The sequence below is a fragment of the Carya illinoinensis genome, chromosome 14 (genome assembly GCF_018687715.1).
Source record: "Carya illinoinensis cultivar Pawnee chromosome 14, C.illinoinensisPawnee_v1, whole genome shotgun sequence".
Taxonomy (NCBI): domain Eukaryota; kingdom Viridiplantae; phylum Streptophyta; class Magnoliopsida; order Fagales; family Juglandaceae; genus Carya; species Carya illinoinensis.
In genome coordinates this window covers 3,585,773-3,609,166 of record NC_056765.1, presented here as the reverse complement: position 1 = coordinate 3,609,166, position 23,394 = coordinate 3,585,773, and the positions used below count along the sequence as shown (strand labels likewise).

At 32.2% G+C, this 23,394-nt stretch overlaps 3 protein-coding genes and 2 non-coding genes across 9 annotated transcripts; all 5 read left to right on the top strand.

Annotated features, from left to right (window-relative positions):
- Nucleotides 1-3,798: 3,798 nt before the first annotated feature.
- On the top strand, nt 3,799-3,870 carry TRNAH-GUG. Its single transcript has one exon. It is a non-coding gene; the product is annotated as a tRNA-His (tRNA).
- Nucleotides 3,871-6,585: 2,715 nt separating this feature from the next.
- LOC122294853 lies at nt 6,586-9,392 on the top strand. Of its 3 annotated transcripts, none has more exons than XR_006237762.1 (6): nt 6,586-7,337; nt 7,507-7,628; nt 7,706-7,746; nt 7,832-7,930; nt 8,463-8,801; nt 9,045-9,392. XR_006237762.1 is itself a non-coding variant. In XM_043103842.1 (5 exons), the coding sequence occupies exons 1-5, from the start codon at nt 6,773-6,775 to the stop codon at nt 8,617-8,619; spliced, it is 984 nt and encodes a 327-aa protein (XP_042959776.1). In that variant the 5' UTR covers nt 6,586-6,772; the 3' UTR covers nt 8,620-8,905. The 3 variants fall into 3 exon arrangements, 1 of the variants encoding a protein (XP_042959776.1); XR_006237763.1 differs by having other exon boundaries at nt 9,038-9,392; XM_043103842.1 differs by lacking the exon at nt 9,045-9,392 and having other exon boundaries at nt 8,463-8,905.
- Nucleotides 9,393-11,097: 1,705 nt separating this feature from the next.
- On the top strand, nt 11,098-11,180 carry TRNAL-UAA. Its single transcript has one exon. It is a non-coding gene; the product is annotated as a tRNA-Leu (tRNA).
- A 2,693-nt stretch (nt 11,181-13,873) lies between these two features.
- Nucleotides 13,874-16,891, top strand: LOC122295105 (GABA transporter 1-like). The gene is made up of 7 exons (XM_043104152.1): nt 13,874-14,136; nt 14,666-14,896; nt 15,188-15,285; nt 15,529-15,715; nt 15,800-15,930; nt 16,014-16,253; nt 16,477-16,891. Exons 1-7 carry the CDS (start codon nt 14,019-14,021, stop codon nt 16,855-16,857), a joined length of 1,386 nt encoding a protein of 461 aa, XP_042960086.1. The 5' UTR covers nt 13,874-14,018; the 3' UTR covers nt 16,858-16,891.
- A 2,671-nt stretch (nt 16,892-19,562) lies between these two features.
- On the top strand, nt 19,563-22,759 carry LOC122295127 (protein PSK SIMULATOR 1-like). 3 transcript variants are annotated; one of them, XM_043104188.1, is made up of 2 exons: nt 19,563-19,721; nt 20,360-22,759. In XM_043104188.1, the coding sequence occupies exon 2, from the start codon at nt 20,423-20,425 to the stop codon at nt 22,229-22,231; it is 1,809 nt and encodes a 602-aa protein (XP_042960122.1). In that variant the 5' UTR covers nt 19,563-19,721; nt 20,360-20,422; the 3' UTR covers nt 22,232-22,759. The 3 variants fall into 3 exon arrangements, with proteins under 3 accessions (XP_042960122.1, XP_042960123.1, XP_042960124.1); XM_043104189.1 differs by having other exon boundaries at nt 19,570-19,721; nt 20,342-22,759; XM_043104190.1 differs by having other exon boundaries at nt 19,576-19,717.
- The last annotated feature ends 635 nt before the right edge of the window (nt 22,760-23,394 follow it).

The following is a 23,394-nucleotide window of genomic DNA, read 5'->3' as shown; positions in this document are numbered from 1 at the left end:
TTATGTCTTTGCATTTGCATATGCAGATACCAATGTCAATGCTCTGAGATGCTCTCAAATCATTTAAAATTACCTCACTATTATTTACAAACTATTTATTAATTTTTTATTACTATTCATTACTTTTTACTACTATTCATAGATCATCTAAGATTACCTTAATATCCAAACATAGGCTTAGAGTTACAAAATTATCCCACTTAATAAAAATACTTTATACACAAATATTTTATAAAAGTAAATATATAAATTGACGTGGTTTGATTTCGTATGTTAGATTGTAAAATTATTTTTATTATAAAGTAAATTTAATTATCATATAAAGCTATATCAGTTTGTATGTTTACTTTTGTAAAATCTTATTATAGTTGTAGCACTTATATATATATATATATATATATTGCAAACGAATGACTGATCTAATGGAAAAAATACAAAACAAAAAACAAAAAACTTATAAAACAGTGACTTATGACCATGAATATCAATATATAAGTAAAATTATTTATATAAATTTAGAGTGTGCAACTCTGGTGATTTTTATTTTTTAAAATAAAGTTGAGACTAGCTACCATGTAAGATTGATAGAACTCTATCTGTAAGACTGTACTCATGATATTTAATCTTCTTGATGATACAATGTCTAGATCGCAACAAATATCGCGGAATATTTGTGCATGCATAAATATTGTACAATCATTTAAAAAAAAATAAATAAATATAAGATTCATATGAAAATAAATTAATTTTTTAATAATGAATCTCATTCTTTTTCAAAATGACTGTACGTTATTTGCACACTTTACGAATGTATGTAACATTACTCTATATATATATATATATATGAAACTCCAAAAGTGCCCTTTGATATATTTATATATATATATATATATATATATATATATATATATATAGGCTCAACTACAAATCCACACACATGAGGCAATTTGTTGGTTTTCTGAGTGAGCTAGCTCTACGTATATATGTACTTTGTCGGTTTCGGAAGAAATATAATGACTCGATAATTTACACCAATGTTATATTCCCTAGAAAGTGAATTACAAGATTTGTTAAAAACCGAAGAAAATACTTGAGGTTCCCCATTAAATTGCCATGCATGATCATATATATTTCGTGCGGATTTAGAGAATTAGAAACACGAAACTTGTGAAAAGGGAAAGAACCACGCCCTCTAATTTGCGTCAGATTTGTTAGAAAAGAAAGAGAAACTGTGGGACAAGGAAAGGATGACAAGGGAGAAAAGATGGAGTAATTTAAATGATTTTGCATGTCTTGTACAAACAACTTCTTAAAATATCTCACACTAATATATATGATTAAAGATGACAAGAATTAAGACGAGGAACACCATTTCTCGAAAGATCAGTATATCTTCACACTAATATAGAACACAAATATTAGACGAGTTGTGTAAGATCGACGTTGCCCTAAGTATTGGGACTCTTGGAGGGTGAGTGGGTGTATACCCTAACTATTTCTTTGCCATCCCTGTAACCTTTTTGAAAAATTCTATTTATTATTTTCTATGTTATCTAAGAAAATACAAATAGAATGACAAAAATGATAAATCTTACGTTGGTATGTGGTAAAAGAGATGATAAGTAGTATTTATTTGTTTATCTCATAAGAAAATGCAAAGAAACGCATTCACAAAAGCATCGATTGGAAACCTAGCTTTCATTGAATTGCAGCAGAGTACTCGTGATCATCATGCCCACAAGAAAGGACAATTAAAGAGCGAGCGACGTGGTTACACATAAACACACAGAATTAGAGGACTATGCGGGAGCTATAACCGATGTTCTTAAACGTACATCATGTGTCGACAAAGAAGGGAACGGTCCTTTTCTTTGCACTACTCTTTCTCAATCTATGGGGGACCTCTAATCCATGTACGTATACTTAATATTAGAACGTGGGAAGACAAAAGCCGCGCATAAGAAACCTCACTTTTTTATGGAGTTGGGTGAGCTACTGCCAATGTCCTTACATCTATGTCTCATGGAGAAATATTTAAACAAAGGGTTAGTCTTTAACTTTTCTTTTCATATTTATATATATATATATATATATATATATATATATATATATATATGTGCATGGATTTTCAAGCATGAATTTAGATCTTTTAAATAGGAAAGAGATAGACACATAAACCGATCGACTTTTACAATATTTATTAAACTTTTAATCATATTCATCAAGAAATTCACTTGAACAACTATTAAATGCTACAAAACTTATTTTATGTGTGTATTTCATTTCCACTTTAGAACTTAAGAGTTCAACTAAAAATTGTAGGAAATCCAAATCCCCTAGAAACTTAGCACCCAACCAGCACAGTGCATGCATCTCAGATATTCCACCATCCACCCATCCCAAAAGCATAGATTTGATTCTCACGAGGTGGTCTGCATCCTTTTACAAACCCTAAAAGCAATGGAGAGAAGAAAATCGTCAATGATGCCCATCGAAAAATGAGATACTTTGTGGGTATAAATATCACGTGCTTTCGTGTCGTATACCCATTTTTGTATGTTCAACTATATATGCTTTTATTGCAATTAGCAGAAACATGAATACATGCATTCTTACTGCTGTAAGGTTTGGGCCCCAAGACCAAAACATAATGCTTTGAAGAAACCTTTCAATTCCCATATCATTTGAGACATTGGATGGACTTAGTAGGTTTGGGCTTCATATGAGATAAAATTCTCATCTGATCTCATTTTATTTTATTTTATTTTATTTTAAAATATAATTCAAATATAAAATTTTAAACTAATCATTATAAATTTTTCAAACTTTCAAATAAAAAATTAAAAACAATTACAACATTCTCAAATTACTAAACAAAAATTATATTATAAAATTATATTCTTACAATATTTTAACTTTATAACATTTTTTATTCAACTTTTTCTCTCTCGTTTTTCTAAATTTAAAAATTACTCAACTCAAATTATTATATTACTATTCACAAAATTCTTATTTCGTATCATCTCCTAGCCTGCCTTAGTTACAGGCCGGCTTAGGACTAAAGTCTCTATTAACATATTGTTTCATTAAATATGGCCCAACTATCTTAAGGCGACCCTCAAGTTTACAAATTACAGCCGAAGTAGACGAGCCAGGGCATGTACAGTATGATTTTTTCGGATAGTACTAAATATTAAATCGTAATTCGTGTGTCTATGACTATGAGCTCCCTCATTTAAAATCTTCAAGTTTGAATAAATCTTTGAGAGAATTTGTTGATCCCTGGCTCATTGCTGGCTATTGTAATTATTGTAGAGAAATGCTACTAAGTTTTCTAATTTATACTATTTACCTTGCCCCTATTGACGTGGTATGCATTTACAATGCGGTGCCACGTCAAATTGACAAAATGAGTGATATAAGTTTGAAAGTATATAATAACATTACTCATTAATGTGATGCCATGTCAGGAAGACAAAGTAATTAGCATAAATTAAGAAACATAATAGCATTATTTGTTATTGTATTAGTTTTTGTCTTGTACCAATTTTAGTTACTAATTGGGGACGAAGAATAAGAAGATGTCAAGAGCAAAGAAATTTCACAAATTGATGTAATTTTATTTGATCTATTAAATTTATTTTATAATAAAAATAATTTTATAATCAAATGAATTAAATGAAGTCACGTTAATTTGTATGATTGATTTTGTATAATTCATTTGTGGTTGAAGAATATATGTTGTTTCTTACAGAGATTACTTTTAAATATAAACACTGCACCAATAAAAATCACGAAGTGGCTGTAGTTTAGTGGTAAGAATTCCACGTTGTGGCCGTGGAGACCTGGGCTCGAATCCCAGCAGCCACACATTTTGTTCTATTTTTCTTTATTTTTTTTTCCTACCTATTGTACTTTTGGGCCGGCATCCAGTTTTTCTTGCTCAAATCGTAGAAAGGTTCGGACAGGTTCCAAAAAAGGACAACAACATGGGAGAATATTCACGAGAATGCAGGCCCAAACCTAATATGCCAGTGGAAAAGTAAACCTCTAGCCTAGAGCCCTCTCGGGCCTCGGCCCAAACAGCAAAACCCATTAAATAGTTGATTGAACATTTCAACATTACAAACAGATTTATTACCGCAAATAATATAAAGAGATTACATAAAAATAAATTGAAATATTTTTATATAATTTATTATATTTATTTTATAATAAAAATAATTTTATAATCTAATATATTGTATCAAAATGAATGTAACAAGGGATGTTAGCAAGATTGTGGTCTCTATTCAGTATTGTCTATCTAATTCTAGTTAGACCAAACTTTGAACGAGTATCAGCCAAATTTCAGTTTTATTCTGTCCTTTTCTATTCATATTTCTTTCTTCTCAAACTCTTCTTTGCCACTTTCGAGTCCCTTCGTGTACGGCGCATTTTCTAATGCTTCTTCAAGATCAATTGAACTATAATTTAGGTTAGGTTTGGATAACGAGTCGAGATAAAATGAGTTAAGGTGAAAATTGAATAAAATATTATTTTTTTACTATTATTATTATTTTAAAATTTTAAAAAAATTAAATTGTTTATTATATTTTATGTAAAAATTTGTAAAAATTAGAATGATAATGTATGATTAGATGAGAGCTTCTCTCAATCCAAACCGAGCCTCTCCACCTACCATAGTTATAATATGAAGGGGTCCATGGAGAGAGAGAGAGAGAGAGATATCAAACTCAAATAAAAGAAATTTTTTACATAGAAGTGTTAAACTACGTAACTTTATTTAATTAATATATGATTTCTCATCTTTATTCTTCTATCTTATTATTTAAATAAAATAATAAATTACATATTAATTAAATAAATGAATATACATAAGATTTTTTTATATCAAATTTCTTTAAAGGAAAATGTAAATCTCATCATCTCATCTAATTATTATCACTGATATTTTTTTTATTTTTTTAAAAAAATAAATCCAAAAAGGGGAATACTATTCTCACAGAAAATTTTTACCGAAAATTTATTTTATTTTATTTTTTATTTAGTGATTAAGTAAATATTTTTAAATGAATATGTGATTTTTTTTTAATTTTTAAAAAATATTTAAATAGTTTTAAAAAATAGTAAAAGAAAAAGTAAAAAAATAATAAAATTGCAACTGATCGGCAGAGGATTTCGGTGTCATCTGTCGTGGCAGGCTCCAACCAAAAAAGTCTTTTGTTTTACTAAACACGTGACCGAACATTTTCCTTTAATTAAACAAGCACGTCGTGAATCCCACCTACCATCGGGAATCAATCTCAATTTTCTCAACACAAGTTTTCACCGCTCTTACGATTTTAACCTCGTTTCTCAACTCAAATGTGCCGTACCCACAAGCCTATTATCGTCTAACACTCCAAGCGGTCTCCACCACATACCAATATCTCGAATCCTCTAATAGAATATAGCATATACTCCTTAAAAGGGCCAACAACAAATTAACTAAAATATTACATATTTAAATGAATAAAAAAGAAAAAAAATGTGGTCATATATTATAGTAGTATGTTCAAAAATAATTTCAGAGAGATAACTATATTATGCAAAACTTATAATAATGGATATAATTTGTATGAAATATTCAAATTTTCATTTAAATATTTGTTGTTTTTATAAATAAAAAAAAATCCCGTCATTAAAAAGATATGTTAGCTTTAAATTTATCTAATTTTTTTTAAATAGTTTGTCGAATTTATATATTTTAAGACTTAATAAATTATTTTATACAGTATTAAAATTAGAAGTGTTAATATATTACACAACCCGTTAATTCAATATGAACACGACACGATAATAGTAGGTTAAGATTTAGTCTTAACGAGTTCGGCTTAAAACGGCTTAACTTGTTAAGACACGATTGCTTAACGGGTTCATAACGGATCAATCTGTTATGATACGTTAAGAAAGTTAAAATTACAATTATACCCTTATACCTAAAAGTAAAATTGTTAGAATTTCAATTTCGATATTTTTATTATTTGGATTGTAATTTTAGACTTGTAGTTAGTTTTATAATTTTTATAGATATTATGATTTTAACATTTATATAAAATTATGTTAAATTTAATTAGATTAAACTGGTTAATTTTGGACCTATTCAACCTATTTACATAAACAATTTGAAACGAGTCGTATTGTATCCTGTTTAACTTATTTCGTAATATTCATTAATGGGTCAAAACGGGTTAACATGACATAACCCGTTAGGTTAATGGTTTGCGTTAGAATTTGAGATTTTAACACGATAAACTTAACTGGTCGAGTTATGGTTGACTTATGTAGTGCTTTGATATGATATAAACATAATCCATTAATACGATTTGACACTCTTAATTAAAATGTATTTATTGTATATTTACTACATTATTATTATTGGTAGGAATGGTTCGTTTTCGTGATTCCAAAATGGTACCATTAATTTTTATTTTATATTTTGTTATTTCTTTAATGTGATATTTATATTTAGTAAATTTAATAATTTAAAGATATATTTTACAAAAATATAAGACGAGCAATAACGTTTTTATTCCTAAAATGCTTTGCTCCTCCTTCACAGTAAAATCTCAGCTACCACGAAACATATCTCTGCACCTTGGAGAAGACTCGAGCGAGCTATATATATGCGGTTGTAATTTGGGAGAGAGGATGGGTGCGTAGGTTAAGCGGGGATACGTCGTGTCAAGCGCAGGATAGCTTCAAACTTCTACTCTTTTCCTTTTCTGTGATGCTTGGTGTACTGTGCGTTCGTCCCAAGCCTTGGATCCTTAATTCCCTGTCCTCCTCCTTCGTCCACGGTTCAGCGGCTCACCATCATATCACCGGGCTACGCCAGAGCCCCGGCTTCAATGGCGACCTGAAGCCTCGGCGCCACCACTCCAGTGCTTGTCGGCTCGATGGCTCCTTCGGTGGCGGTGCGGCCTCCATATGGCACGCGATCATGCCGTGCGGAGCCGCCAGGCATCCGAGCGATCTCCTGCTCCGTCGTAAGGCGATGCTCCGGCGTGAGCGGAGGGGGGAGGGGTCGTGGAACGTCGCCTGGGACGCACGCCCCGCCCGCTGGCTTCACCGGCCTGACTCGGCTTGGCTACTTTTCGGCGTCTGCGCCTGCCTTGCGCCGCTGGATTTTGCGGTCGATGACAGTCCCGAGGCTATCGTTGTGGATACGAAAATCGAAGCTTGCGATTCCATTGACTCGAACGATAACAAAAACGATGAAATCGACGGTTTGGATGTAAATTATTCGAACACCAGCAAGAATAATGAGGGCTCTGCTGATTACAGGGTCACAGGTCACTTGCATTCCAGACTATCTACCTTTATATTTGCTTAAATGCTCTATCATTATTGGTTTTTTTTTTTTCAAGTGAAAAAAGAAAGCATGAAATTCCATGGAATCTTTGAAACTGCATTAATAATTTCCTGGTGCTTGTTAAATTCATGTTGATGATATCATTACAGGGGTGCTGGCGGATGGTCGATGTCTATTTAGAGCATTAGCACATGGGGCTTGCTCGAGGAGTGGGGAAGAAGCTCCCGATGAGAATCGTCAGAGAGAACTTGCTGATGAATTAAGAGCTCAAGTATGACTGAGAAGAACCCTTTTGTTCGCTGAACATGAATTGCCCACCATTACATCTAACCCGTTATGGTTTTGTAGGTTGTAGATGAACTTTTAAAGAGGCGGAAGGAAACAGAATGGTAATCTATGGGATAATTTCTGAATATTCCTTTAATTGGTTCTTGTGCCAACTTGTGATTAATTTTCTTTGGGTGATATTTTTAGGTTCATTGAAGGAGATTTTGATGCGTATGTGGAGAGAATTCAACAACCTTATGTATGGGGTGGAGAACCTGAATTGCTGATGGCTTCTCATGTTTTGAAGTGAGTTTTTGAATGTTTTTTATTTTTTGGCCAGAAGTGTTTTGAGACTCTCCTGTGGCCAACTTCATTGGTAGTTCAAGCAATCTTCCTACTAGTATCTAAGATTCACTTGCATGTAGTCTAATAATTCGTTGTTTGCAAAACAATTCAGCTGCCTGACTCCTAATTTTGATGGTTGTGGTTCCATTTTTTCACAGTTCATTTCAAACACAAAATGTTCATCATTGTGGCGATCCCCCCCTCTCCCCAAAACAAATGCACTGTTACATAACCCTTGGGACAGTTGAATTGCTATCATCTCCATTTTAAGCCATTCAATTTATTTATGATTATATGTAACAATTGTTGGATTAAGAGTTCATAGAATAGAAGGATGCACAACTTGATATTATGTGAACAAGATGGAGTCTCTTTGTCTCAACAAGTGCACCATCATTAAAACAGAGCTTCAACTTCATATTCCACGTTCAAGTGATCTTATCAATCTACTTATATCAAGCCCTGCATCTGATTCACTCTATTTTCACTTCAGGACACCAATATCAGTCTTCATGAAAAGTAGAAGCTCGGGTCGTTTGGTAAACATAGCAAAGTATGGTGAAGAGTATCGAAAGGAGGAAGAGAACCCCATCAATGTGCTGTTTCATGGGTATGGTCACTACGATCTATTGGAGTCCTTCTCAGAATAAAGAGCTAAACATCAAGAAGTTGAGTATGTTTTTTAGAAGTTTTTCGAATAAAGCGAAAGCATCTTAGAAAGAGCTTACTTTTCCCAGGAGGAAGTCTTTCAGACGGTCAAAATACCGCATCAAAGTTATATAATGCCCTGCAATAAGCTAACTATTGCTTTAGGGCTTGTTCAATTTTGTAGGTACTACATACTTTGTTTTTTCCTTGGGAAATTCAAACCCCATTATACATATCAAATTGATGATGTTAATCCTGGTGCTGATGATCCTTTTCTGTTCATGAAAACTGGGTTTCTTTTGTTCTTCCTATGCTTCTTGGGTCCTTTATACTTTGTCTTTGCAATCCAGTTCTGTGGCAGTAGGTGAAAAAATATCAAAATATCTTACTTGAGTTATCTCCGTCTTGTAAATATTTGAGTGGGCAGGCGAATTGTTGACGATGAAGCTGCTTGGCCAAGTCTGCTTTATACACGTGTCTTGAAGGAAATCACACATCTTTCTTTCTTTCAATGGCGTGCAGTACTTTCAACCCCATATTATTCTTTGAAATTGAAATCAGCGTTGGAAAGTCACAATGCCTTTCGTAATCATCACTTTTGAATTCTTTGGACCCTTTAGCCACCCAGAAGTTTCTTATGTTGTGGTGCTGATTTTGAGTTCGTACTTTCTACTTTTGCCCCATACGTGTATATATTATTTGTCATGTATATAGTGCTAGTTCCGGATTGAATTTTCTAAGCTCATGTTGAAGAAAAGAAAAAGGTTCAAGTCTACCTCTAGGGTGTACCATTTACAAAGATTTTTTTGTCTAATTTGCTTACTCAAATATTTTTTATAATCTAATAGATATAGACACGGTTTGTAAGTTTTGCTCTTTGAATTCAAAGATAAGATGAGATAGTTTTAAATAAAAATAAAAAGTTGAATAAAATATTATTAAAATATTATTTTTTAATATTATTATTATTATTTTGATATTTGAAAAAGTTAAATTGTTAATTATATTTTATATAAAAATTTAAAAAAATTGTAATAATTTTTTTTTTTATAGTTAATAAGAATTTTAATACTAAGCATAGACATAGTCAAAGTATATAAGAAGTATACGAAGGAAATACTTACTACATACTAGAAAGCATGAAACTACGATAGAAATAGATTCACTACATTATCATCATTCCTTATAAAGATCTTAGCCTATAAACTCAAAGAAAAAATAGCAAAGATCTTTAAAAGAAAAAAATTATAATTATAATGATGAGATGAAATATTCTTTAAATTCAAGCGAGTTTAAGTGTTGAAGTTCATAGTGGACAACATATAATATAACAAAATTTACATACATTTGTGCTATTTTTTAAAACATGAGTCATAAAATTATAAAAAATCTTGCCGTATCAGAATTTCATTCTCTTTATTGATATACTTTTGTGTATGTGTTGTTACAATGTATGGAGATAACCTTTTTATAACAAAAGACAAAGGACATTAAAATAGAGAGTGGCTCCCAATTTCTTGAGCGGCGGTTTCTTGCACGGTTTTCTGAAATAGAAAATAATGAATACACAATATTTTTTTATAATTTTTATGTAATTATATTTTAAATATAGAATATAATTGTTTAAAATTATTTATAAAAGTAATATTATTTTATAAAAAATTATTTGTTTTAAAATATAATTATATACAAAATTATAATAAAAATCATACGTGTATCATTACTCAAATAATTTTTGCTTATCTGAAAGGATTATCCTTGGTTTAAATAGAAGGTATTTTTATAAACTAACTTGTAAAATAATTATGGAAAAATCAGTATTTTACAAAAAAATATTTCTATTTAAAACAAAATAATAACAAAAAAGCTATATCTATCCTTTATATATATATATATATATATATAAAGTTTTCCGGCATTAATTCTATATTATGGAATTTTAATGAAAAATTATGTAGGATCTAGAACAAAGAGACATCATTCACATGCATGAAAGTAACATATGCGATAGAATGGCTAATAACTTAAGGTTGTAGAGGTAGGTGTCGTGGCATCATAGAACAACACATCTTATGGACATTTGCATTTTGGAGTAACAAAAATCAAGCATGGCCCAACTACTAATTAAATGGAAAATTACTGTCTATAAAGAACTTTAACATATGCCAGAGTGGCATGAATCAACATGAACAATTCTGATTATAAGTTAGTGTAGAGAATACACCATTCAATATACTTTGATTTACCAGATTCAAATTTATAATTTTTTTTATAAATTAAATATTATCATATCAGTAAAATGCAATGTGTATATGACACATTGGCTTATGAATATAATTTTGTGTGGCTAAATCAAGTAATTCTTTACTAAAGCAAAAGCACAATAATTAAATACACTTCTTTCTAGTATAGGTTATCACAATCCATTTATATACAAACATTGAGTTATATTACAAATCTTAATTTTCTAGAAGAATGTAGCTGGTTTGCCCGAGAGGTTAAGGGGGAAGACTTAAGATCTTCTGCACACAAGTGCGCATGGGTTCGAACCCCATAGCCAGCATTTTTGTTCTCATGCGTCTCTCTTAAAACTCAAATATATACTAGGTAGGGATTATGACATTATGATTTTTTAAATCCCAACTTCATAGTCTTCATCCCGAACAAATTCTCTACCTACTATTACAAGTAATAAGCAATTACCCTATCTAGAATGTATGCATAATCAATCTTATGAGATTATTCTTTGTCAATCAATGTTACACTAAGTCTCGTTCGGATAATGAGAAAAAATAAGAAATTTGTAAATAGTAATAAAATGGTTTATGAATATTAGTGAAATAGTTTGAGTTATGATGTTTTATGAAAATTTTGATAAATGAGAGGAAAAAATATTATACAGTTAAAATATTATTAGAATATAATTTTTATTTTAGGATTTGAAAAAGTTTGAATTACTTTTTATGCTATGTTTAGAAGTTTAGAAAAGTTGTAATGATTAATTAATTATTAGATAAAACATTGAATATTTGAAATTGAAATTTGTTTTTGTATTTGTAGTGTTTAGATGTTAAAAAGAGATGAAATCATCTTGATATCTAAATGGGTCCATAGTTGGAGACAAAGGTGTCAACATAACCAACCCCTGCGATAAAGAAGGCAATGGATTGGTGAAAGAAGTATATGAAGTAGTGGTTTTTCCCTCTAAAGGCAACATCATAGCACCCACAGAAGAAGAGATAGGCCCCGACCCTGATCCCGTCCCCGGCCCTGACGCCATGTTCTGGCAAATGCAACCTGTTTATGTGCAATCAAGATTCAAGGTACAGATAGAAATTTCATATTGTTAGTTTTCTCAGGAGCTGTAAGAATAAAATGTTGGCTTATCATGTCTAGGTAAATTATACCATGCTTATGGTGAAGATTATTTGACATGGTATCAGATGCATGTGACTATTGTTAACTTGGATTCTAAACACAAGGAATAATATAATACCTTTCTCCAACCCTGAAGCATGGTTTCTGGGAGCTTTGTCTCCTAGTTTTGTCTAGAGAGTATCTTCCATTTGAGGAACCAAGACAACTGTTGCCGGAAAAACGACACAATAAAAGACAAATGTGACAAATATATAATATATTAAAAACAAATCATGTTGACTAACTAATTAACAGAAAAACTGGCTAAACTAAGTGACAAATTAAAATGGGATTTAACAACTCACCTGTATTGGGTATGTATTGTATTGTATTAGGGTTGCCCATTTGTAGGCAGCTCAGTCTTACCACCCCAAGGCAAACCATCTTGACTACTTATATTGGTCGTGTCTATTTGTTAAATAATATTATATACAATCGTGAATTATGCCAGCGTCGTACAGTTATTTTAAAAAAGAGTAAGGTCTATCTATTAAAAAATTAATTTTTTTTCATACAAGTTTCATATTTATTCACTTTTTTCAACATGATTACATGACACCCTTACACAATCATGATTGTAAATATTATTTCTCTTATTTAAAACAACACCCTCTCCACTACTAAATCTTCACACCATGGGAGACCACATAGTTCTTACATCACTCTCCTGTCTTTAATTTGATAATGGCATTGATTTTACTAATTTGGGACATTATATAAGATGCCCCATAATTCTAGTTTTGAAATGAAAGTTTTTGGTATGAGTGGTTACTTTTCGAGCATACTACTCGTCATATACGTGGAGCACACCATTTATACCATTGAAATGGTAAAATTTAATTTGTAAGATTAAATTCACTTTTAAAATTTATTTTTTAAATTAAATTATATCATATAAATAACTTGTTAAATGTGTTTTATCCACCAACTTACTAAAAAAAATTCATTATAACGACCTCTAAAATAATGTTAAAAGGCTTGAATAAAGATTATTTGGGCTAATTGAAAAAATTTCACAATAATTGTAAAATGAAAAAAAATTATTTATCATCTATTTTTTTATTAATTTTTTATTATTTCATGATATAATATTAGATAATAGATTAATAAATAAAATATAATAAATAATATTTAATTATTTAATATTATATCATAAAATGATAAAAATTAAAATAACGAGGGACCATTAATCTTGCAAAATATAAACAATAAAATCAGCCCAAGTCCATATTGAATCTATTTGTCTCGCAGGTCGAAGCTGCTTTCTTGCATTGTCCATATCTCTGTCTTCTTTTCTTTTCTTTTTCTGTCTTCATGTATCTCTCATTCTCTCTTTTCTTCTCTTCTGTTCTCTTGTATTTTTTTTTTTTTTTTATCCTTGGGTGAGGGTTTTATATAATATTTGAACTTATTTACCATTAAGGCTGCCAAATCAATCAATATTTGACTGTAATAGTCTACAGCTGTCGAAGTTGCTATCATGCTTTGTCCGTATCCTTCCCAGATTTAAGAACGTGGATGTCAATGACCCAATTGTCTATGCAATGGCCATATATTTCAACGGGCTTTGCTAGATAGAGTTGATAAATGTAGTTGATTTACAGTCGAGGTAAATAAAAAAAAATTACAAAAAAATTATTTTATATTTAGGAGACTTACGTGAATAAAAAAAATTATAAAAATAATTTTTTTTATGTAAATTTCGTATTAATTTATTTTTTTCTCTACAATTACACGCTGACTGTATTTACCGGCTGCAAAAAATATTTCTCATATTCAGCAGACGGATTTTATTTTATTTTATTTTTTTAATATCTATGGTTACTGGGAATCTTCACTGTGTATATAGGGGCTTGGAAGTTAGAACAACCAGTGACTGTACGAGCACTGAAAAGAGGTCGAGGGGAGATAGGATCCATCAAATATTCGGCCATTATTGTTTTCAATCACCTCGCTTGCTGTGGGAGAGGAAAGGAAAGTGATCATGGCAGCTTTGAGTCCAAACTCCACCGTTAAGGCAACCACAGTTGTCAAGGAAAGTGAAGTTCTTGACCCTCCAAAACAGCTCGATGCTGGAGCTTTGTTCGTCCTCAAATCCAGAGGTAATTAGAAATTTTTTTTTTCCCCTTTAAATATTTCAGTTTCAATTCCCATCAATATGTTTCTGGTCCCATCATTTCATGAGATGCTGTAGCGGTACTTCACCAACACTGTAGGAAAACTTCCTACCCGAGGATATATATTTTCATGTTGTATTAGTGGACAAATAACTGAGGGCAACTTTTCCTCTTTCTTTTAGCTAAGTAATATGATTGTAAGAAAGATAGAAGAATGGAAAAATGTACAGTTAGAGTACAATATTTACGAGAGATTACAGCAAAAGAACCACTTTATGTACATTATGGAAAGAAAGAGCTGGCATACATAATCATGCTAAACAAGTTCTTGACTGCTTGAATTGAGTATCAAAGGGTAGAATCAGTGAGCTGATCTTCTGGTTGATTCTGGCATGGAGCAAAGGAATGCTTAATTTCTAGCTTCATGTTGTAATTAATGTTCAAGATATTGTTGGTGTTTAGTTGTACATTCTGCCTCTCTCTCTCTCTCTCAGATGTTTTGAGGTATTTTCAGGCTCATGGCTGCACTGTGGATATCATTTGTCCACATCCATTGTGGCTCCATCGCTTCTGAGTCTTCCCTATGCGCTGGCCTTGTTAGGCTGGGTTGCAGGAGTTCTGTGCCTCATCCTTCTAGGTTTGGTGACTTTCTATTCCTATAATCTTCTATCTATGGTTTTGGATCACCATGCACAACTCGGTCAGCGCCAGCTTCGGTTTCGGGATGTGGCTAGAGATATTCTAGGTGAGTAATCCATCCCTTCACTCATTCCATTTCTTTTTTATCATAAATTTTGTACTAACTATTTTCATGTTCTGAGATATTAATCAAAGGAATTAAGAAAAAAGTGAACCCTTGAGGTCTCAGGCAAGAGATATTTGATTTGAAACAGAATTGATTCTTTAATGGGGAATTGGGATGATGCCTTCCTCTTTCTTCTTCTTCTTGTTCCCCTTTTAATGGGATGAAAGTAGGCCAAATGAACAGCACTTCTGCAACTGAATGATAACATGTCCGAGGTAAATTCATTGGCAGGACCGAGATGGGGCAAATATGCGGTAGGCCCACTTCAAATTGGGATATGCTATGCCGCAGTTATTGCTGGTGCTCTTCTAGGAGGACAGAGCCTCAAGGTTAGTTGTGTTCTAAGTAATTTGAGATCTTTCCAATCCATTGTGACAATAATCTTTCAAACTTGTTTTGGAAAATAACAGCCCCCTGGATGGATCAATAAGAAACAGGGAGGAAATGAACATCTAATCAAAATACTCCTTTTGGACTATGATCTTCGCTACAAAAAAGATGCATCACAGTGAAGCTTTCAAAGAATAGATTCCACAGTTCACTACTAATTGGTTAATTTTTCATTTTGTCAGTTCATTTACTTGCTCTCAGTTCCAAACGGGACAATGAAACTTTACCAATTTATCATCATTTTTGGAGTCTTGCTGCTGATCTTGGCCCAAATTCCATCCTTCCACTCCCTGAGGCATATCAATCTTGTCTCCCTTACCCTTTGTCTTGCTTACAGCGCTGGCGTTACAGTCGGTTCTGTATACATCGGTAGGACTGTAAAATCCATGAAATTATGAAAAGCATTTCTATGCAGGTATCTATGTCACATACATACAAACGCTTCTTTTCCAGGATACTCCAAGAATGGTGATACCAGGGACTATTCTGTGAATGGCTCTGCAGAAAATCGTGTTTTTGGGGCAGTTAATGCTGTCTCAATCATTGCTACCACATATGCCTGTGGAATTATCCCTGAAATACAGGTATATATGGTTGAGCCAGTGCTTTCATTCTTGTCCATATTTTAGTCAAATAGCAATATTCACTGGATTTCTTCCATGTGCAGGCAACTATAGCTCCTCCAGTGCAGGGGAAGATGTTCAAAGGTTTATGCGTTTGTTACGCTGTTATAGCCTCGACTTTTTTCAGCGTTGCAATCTCTGGGTATTGGGCATTCGGCAATCACGCTCTGGAGAGTAGTACAATTATTTCAAATTTAATGGGCAAGGAAAAGCCTTTGCTGCCAACTTGGTTTCTCTTGATCATCAATGTTTTCACTCTTCTGCAAACAGCAGCCGTCACGGTGGTAAGTCTAAACTCAAGTCTATTTTAATCTAACAATTACCGAAAATATAAAGTTTTGCGAGCATTGTGTACTCATTTTGAAAAAGAGTAGGTCCTTTATAAGAAGAATGGTTTTTTCATGTGGGTCGGGTCCTATATGCTAGACACTTGCACACTCACTGCTCTATACTCTATGACTTCAAATATCATTTCTCATATCCTATTATACATTGGTTACCCTACAGGTTTACTTGCAACCAACAAATGAAGTACTTGAGAAAAAGTTTGCAGACCCGAAAATGGACCAATTCTCCATTCGTAACGTTGTGCCAAGGATTATTCTCCGGTCCTTATCAGTGATCGTAGCAACAGCTTTTGCGGCAATGCTGCCTTTCTTCGGAGACATCATGGCTATTATGGGGGCATTTGGATTCATTCCTCTGGATTTTATTTTCCCAATGGTTGTATACAATGTGACTTTCAAGCCCTCAAAGCGAGGCCTGGTTTTCTGGGGGAACACATTGATAGCGGTAGTTTCAGGAGTGTTATCTGCAATAGGTGCAATAGCATCAGTTCGACAAACAGTTCTTGATGCCAAAGAATATCGTTTGTTTGCTAACATATGATTATTGAGTATATGAAGTAGAACAAATGCTAGAACCCTGAAGAATTGAGATCTCTATTTTGATACCATATGAAATTATCAATTATCTAAGAAGTTTAAAACTAATAGAAATATCTAAATTTTATTATTTAATTTATATCTTAATACCAAGAAATTTATGTAGTTGTATAACTTTTTTATATAATTTTTACACAGTTCTTCAATAAATCATTATTGTTATTTATTTTAAATTCATTAAAATAATACATAATTTACATAAATTTAAAAGAAATAATTTTTTTATTAAAATAATTGTGTCGTTTCTTAAAAAATTACGGCTATTTTAGAAAATAAAATGATCTCATCTAATCTCAATTCTTCTCATAATTCTTTTTCCAAACATCACACGAACACTTTTTAATTTTATAATTTTTTCATTTAATCATTATAATTTTTTAAAACTTTCAAACAAAATACAAAATATAATACAATATTTTTAAATTTTAAAATAAAAATTATATTTTAATTTTAAATAATATTACATACAGTTATTTTTACATATTTTATATATTTTATTGATGTGATTAATTATATTAATTTTTTTAATATATAACTAATCATATCAATAAAACATAAAAAAAAAAAAAATAAATAAAAAAAAGGGTAAAAGTTACTTGCACGTAAAATTTTTTATTAAGAAATTATATCATCATTGTATACAGAATTTTCGTCTGATCTTTCTCTCGCACACGGTTGCATCAAACTGACCCGGTCAAAATAAAGGAAAAAAAGAAAAAAATAAAAGGTATTAAATTTCAACCATTGACGAAAGATGGCTTTAATTGTCCTAGCTAGCCGTGCACGCAACGCTGAGATACAATTCCTAGGATGATGTGTATCTTGGGACTTGGTAGCTCCACAAAATTAGGCTGACCGTTTGGTCAAAATACATCAAACGATCATTAATAAATTATTTCTCGAGAAATAAACAACAACTATGTAACACGTGCGTCACACTAATCCAATGTTTTGTCCTCGAATCAAATTAATCATTAGATTCATATAAATGAATATTTATTCAAAAAATAATTAACTTATAACTCTTTTTCAATTCTCAATTTTTTTTTTTAATAATGTGACATTTTGCATTGACTAATTATCAAGATAAATAATATTTACAATTCTAGAATATGTAGATATGATAAAAAAATAAAAAAATATAAAATTGATATGAATATTTTTTTTAGTTTTAAATAATAGATCTATTTTTTTAAAAAAAGTGCACACTTGCATAGTCTAAGATTAGTATTATTTAATTATCAAAGAGTAATGTTATATATAATTATAAAGTGTGTAAATGTCGTATAATCATTTTAAAAAAGAGTGATTCATTATTAAAAAATTAATATTTTTTCATGAGTCTTGTATTTATTTATTTTTTTAAATAATTACGTGGTACTCGAATACTTACGATTTCAAATATTATTTCTCATTATCAAATAGGTTATAAAGAAGTTATAAAAAAAACTATAGGTACGGTAATATTTATATAGATAAAAAATAAAATATTTATATAATGTAATTTAATTTAAAAAATAAATTTCAAAATTATAAATTGTCTGGATCTCCTTTACGAAGAAGATGTCGATTCGAATGTCGGGCCAAGAATGAAAAAATAATAATAAACTTTTATTTATATTACAGGCCCGGGCCGACTTGTTGGACCGTCCGTACACTTGGTCCGGCCGATTCGGATGTTATCTGAGACTTGAGGTCTGATCTGTAAAACGACGCATTTGCGCGTGATTGCCATTAATGATGATGACGGGTGTCCCCCTACTTGTGGGGTTTTGCAATTGTGCCCTTAGATTTGGTTCTATTTGTACGTGTGTCTGCCGAATTCAAGAATTTCTTCTTAATGACAACCTTTCCACTCGTATTAATATTCTTAACCAAACAAATCTAAAAAAAAAAAATACAGATTTGAACAGCTGAAATTAAAGACAATTTGAAAATAAAACATTAATAAGTCCCTTTAGGTCCTGTTTGGATGTAAGAAATATTTCACCTCATATATCTCATCTCATTATTATAATTTTTATATAAAATATAATAAATAATTTAATTTTTTAAAATTTTAAAATAATACTAATATTAAAAAATAATATTTTAATAATATTTTATTCAACTTTTAATTTTCATCTCGACTCACTGTCTAAACACCTTATTTTTGTCTTCTTGATTCATGTGTATAAAATGCTTCCAAATATGATTATAGGTACTAGAGTGAGCTTTGTTTAAGAAATTAAATTGTTATAATTTCATAGAGTGCAACCTAGTGATCAAGTGGTAGCTTTTAATGAAATATAAATTTAGATATCATGAGTTTAATTTCATAACCAAATTTTTTCTGAATTAAATAAAATATAAGACTTTGATAGATAATTGTGTGATCGATATTTACATTTTAATCATATAAGTTTTTTGTCTAGGAATGAATATAAATCATTTTTACATAATATGTGAATAAATTCGTATTTTACTAAAATATCATCGATAATTGCATTTAATTGAAAAATATAAGATTTTTTTCAAGTAAAAAATCATTTTTTTTCCAATAAGGAAAAAAAATAAAAATAACCAGGATACAAAGATGACAAAAAACAAAAAGTGGGACAAATTGGCATATAAAGAAACGTAGGAGGGTCCAAAATGCAAAACGAGCACTAAAAAATCACCTGTCTATCTTTAATTTCACTCGTTCTGACTCTTCTTTTACAGTTTCTACAAGTCTTGCTTTCGTCCGCGTGCCTCTAGTTCCCGGTGCACATCCGTAACGCTCTCTCTGGCTTACCCAGCTTTGCTTCGGAATTTGGTCAGCGGTCGGTGAGTTCTTCTGTTTTCTTTTGATTGATACCATTTTGCTTTTTATTTGCTTCGTCGTGTTATGTAAATCTGATAGATAGTATGGTTTAGATTTTGGGTTTGTAAATTTGTTCGATTAAGCAGCTTTACGGTTGAAGTAAAAGCACAAAATTTTTGTGCAGAGTAAAGGGTTGTGAATTTCCATCTCTGGATGAACTTTACTTGAGATTTTGATTCGGCTGTAAACTATAGGTTCATGTCATTTTCGCTTTCTTGTTTTGGCATTTATTGTGGTGAACTTGTTACCGCTAAATATTATATTATTGTGAGAAAATTGTAGAAAAGAAGGAAAAAATAAAGAAGAAAAGTTTCGATTCCATGCTTCATGTAAAAAAAAAAAAAAAAACAATACTTTAATTTAATTCAGTTAAAGAGTTGGAATACAACGAGTTTTATATTTGATATCTGTACCGACTCTGGAACCGTCGATTTGTGCCCTACTACATTCATTTAGAGCCGAGGGTTTGTTAAAAGAATTAGGATAATTTCAAAGAGTATCTGATTTTCTAAGTTTTTGGCACAAGAAGTTGATATCTTATTTTACCAGTCGTTTGTTGTGATTTGTTTGACATTTACTATAGTTTCAATATTTACTGTAGGATCGAAATATATGATGGCAAGTTTGGTATAGAGATATTGTATCAGATTTTCTGGGGTAAGAGATGGTTGCAGAGTCGTGGTTTCGCAGTCTGTGGAAGATTCCACGAAAGCATGAAGCCGGTCCCGGGAAAGTGTTGATTGGGGTGTTAGCATTTGAAGTTGTAAGTTTGATGTCCAAGGTGATTCATCTATGGCAGTCTCTAAGTGACAGGCAAATTGCTAGGTTGAGAGAGGAGATCATGAATTCAGTTGGTATAAAGAAGCTTGTCTCGGATAATGAGGATGTCATTGTTGCTTTGATATGTGCAGAGATGTTTGAGAATATGGGACATGTGGCAAAATCTGTGGGCAGGCTTGTGGCAAAGTGCAGTGATCCTAGTTTGAAGAGTTTTGAGAATGCTTTTAGTGATTCAATCAAAATCGGTATTGACCCATATGGGTGGGGATTTACTTGGAGAAAGATGGAAAAGAAAGTCAAGAAGATGGAAAGATTCATTGCAGCCAATGCAAACTTGTATCAGGAGATGGAAATTCTTTCAGATCTAGAACTGACTCTGAGGAGAATGAAGGGTAATGATGAATATGATGGTGTAAGTTTGCTTGAATATCAAAAAAAGGTTTCATGTAAGCGGCAGGAGGTGAAAAACCTACAACGGATCTCACTGTGGAGCAGGTCTTATGATTACACAGTTCGTCTTTTGGCAGGATCTCTGATGACAATATCGAGTAGGATGAAACATGTCTTTGGAATTCAACAGATGGTAGATGCTGATATCAGAGATTCACGAGAGATGAATTCTGATTATATGCCTCGCAGCCACTCAGTTTCTGCTTTGTTGCAAACTTCGGATTATCCATCCAAGAATGGTCTCGATAAATTTGCTTCAGGGCCCCTTGGGGGTTTTACTGCTAAATCAGGACCAATTTCGAGAAAAAATAATCCTAACAATTTCTATTCAGGTCCTATCGGTGGCTCAACCACAAAATCAGGCCCTATTTCTGGAAAGAATAAAAATCTCAACTTCTTTTTAGGCTCTCTTTCAAGGGTAATGACAAAATCTGGACCAATTTCTGGATCGGAGGTAATTAGGCAGAAGAAGTGGCAGAACCATGGCCAGTCACCTGGGATTAATGGGAAAAAGCCACCTTTGAAACCCAACCGACTTACCCAAGTTGGACCTTTTAAAGGATGCATGCTGGCTGGAAATAATTCTCCTGTTGCCAATTGTTATTTAAGTCTGGAAGTTGTTCGTTCTAGGAATCTCAATGGAGCCAAAGATGTCAATGCGGACCTTCTTGCTCCGGGAAAAACTGATCATTCTAATATATCAATATTCAAATCCAAGCGCAAGTTGTTGGATGCTCCACCCGAAACCCTTGGTGCTGCTGCTTTAGCGCTGCACTATGCAAATGTCATTATCGTAATTGAGAGACTTGTGGCTTCTCCTCACTTGATTGGTCTTGATGCAAGAGATGATTTATACAATATGTTACCCATGAGTGTGAGAGCTGCGCTCCGGGAAAAGCTAAAACCATGTACCAAGAGCCTGGCTTCATCTGTTTATGATACAGTTCTTGCAGGAGAGTGGAGCGAGGCAATGGCAGGGATATTAGATTGGTTGGCACCACTTGCTCATAACATGATAAGATGGCAGTCTGAGAGGAGTTTCGAGCAGCAGAGCATGATTTCCCGGACAAATGTTGTTCTGGTGCAAACCCTTTATTTTGCAAATCAAGAGAAGACAGAAGCAACAATCACTGAGCTTCTTGTTGGTCTGAATTATGTCTGGAGATTTGGTAGAGAACTCAATGCAAAAGCTTTAATGGAGTGTGCTGGCAGTAGAATAAATGGCGAATATTTGGATAACTGACATAATTTCAGCTCATGGAAACTACCAACTGAAACAACTGTAGGTCCCTTGCGACTGACTGGCCTTGGAAAACGGCTGGAACTGACTCGTTGGTTCTTTAGGCTTCTCAATTCTTCTTGAAAAACATTAATCACGTGCTTGGTGCAGAAGAGAGAAAACAAAACACCACCCACCGTATACATATATCAATACCGAAATTCTTGGTGCGTAAAAGGTATTGTTTGAGCATGCAAACATTCTTTCCTTTTTAGCTTGAGAATTCCTAGTCGGCCTAAACTTGGCTCCTCTTCCCAGTAGAGTACAATTTGTTATTGGTCAAGCTTGAATGGTGTATTTATTAGCAGTACCTGTTGTTTGTAGTAATTGTACAAGTACATATAAAAGCTGTCCTCCTTAGAAAAATCTCTTCTGGTACTGTTTCATTTTGAGTGGCGATACGTATATGATGTAGTGACGGTAAGCTTTAGTCTTTATCCCACATAGCAAATGAAAGGTATTTATGCAGTATCAGATTCTAATTTTGGCTTACTGATCTTATATTGTCATGACTGTTATGTAGAAAGACCATTGTAAACTATTTTCAAATCCTCTCTTAGGCTCTTAAGGTATTTATTGTTCTTGCAAAGTTGCAAGCTGTCTTAAGTATCATAAGAAACTCAGGCTTGCAATGTGTCCAGCACAGCCAATACGTACCTACAGATTCTTTTTATGCATGATTTGTCATAATTTTCATGTTCGGCATTAGTGAGGAATCTTTCCTCTTGAAAACAAGATGATTCAAATTGCATGATAAAAAAAAAAAAACACCTTGGCTGCAATTATTATTGTCCGGAGTTTTAGGCATTAGCCACTTAAATACTAGGCAAAAGAGAAACGATTATTACTTCTGCTTTCTTGTGTTCGTTGCCCTTCATGGGTGTGTTTATAGGGCAAGAAAATAGTTTCTAATTGAAAAGAGGGACGAGATATCTGATGTTGGTATTACCTATCCAGACGTGACCACAAAAGAAATGCTACAAACATAAAATGAGTTATACAAAAGTAAAATTACAAACTTTTAATTTTATGTAATTCGTTATATTTATTTTAGGATAAAAGTAACTTTTACAATCTCACCGAATCCATAAAAGAGTCAAATCAGGACTCTTAGTCCATTGATGCTG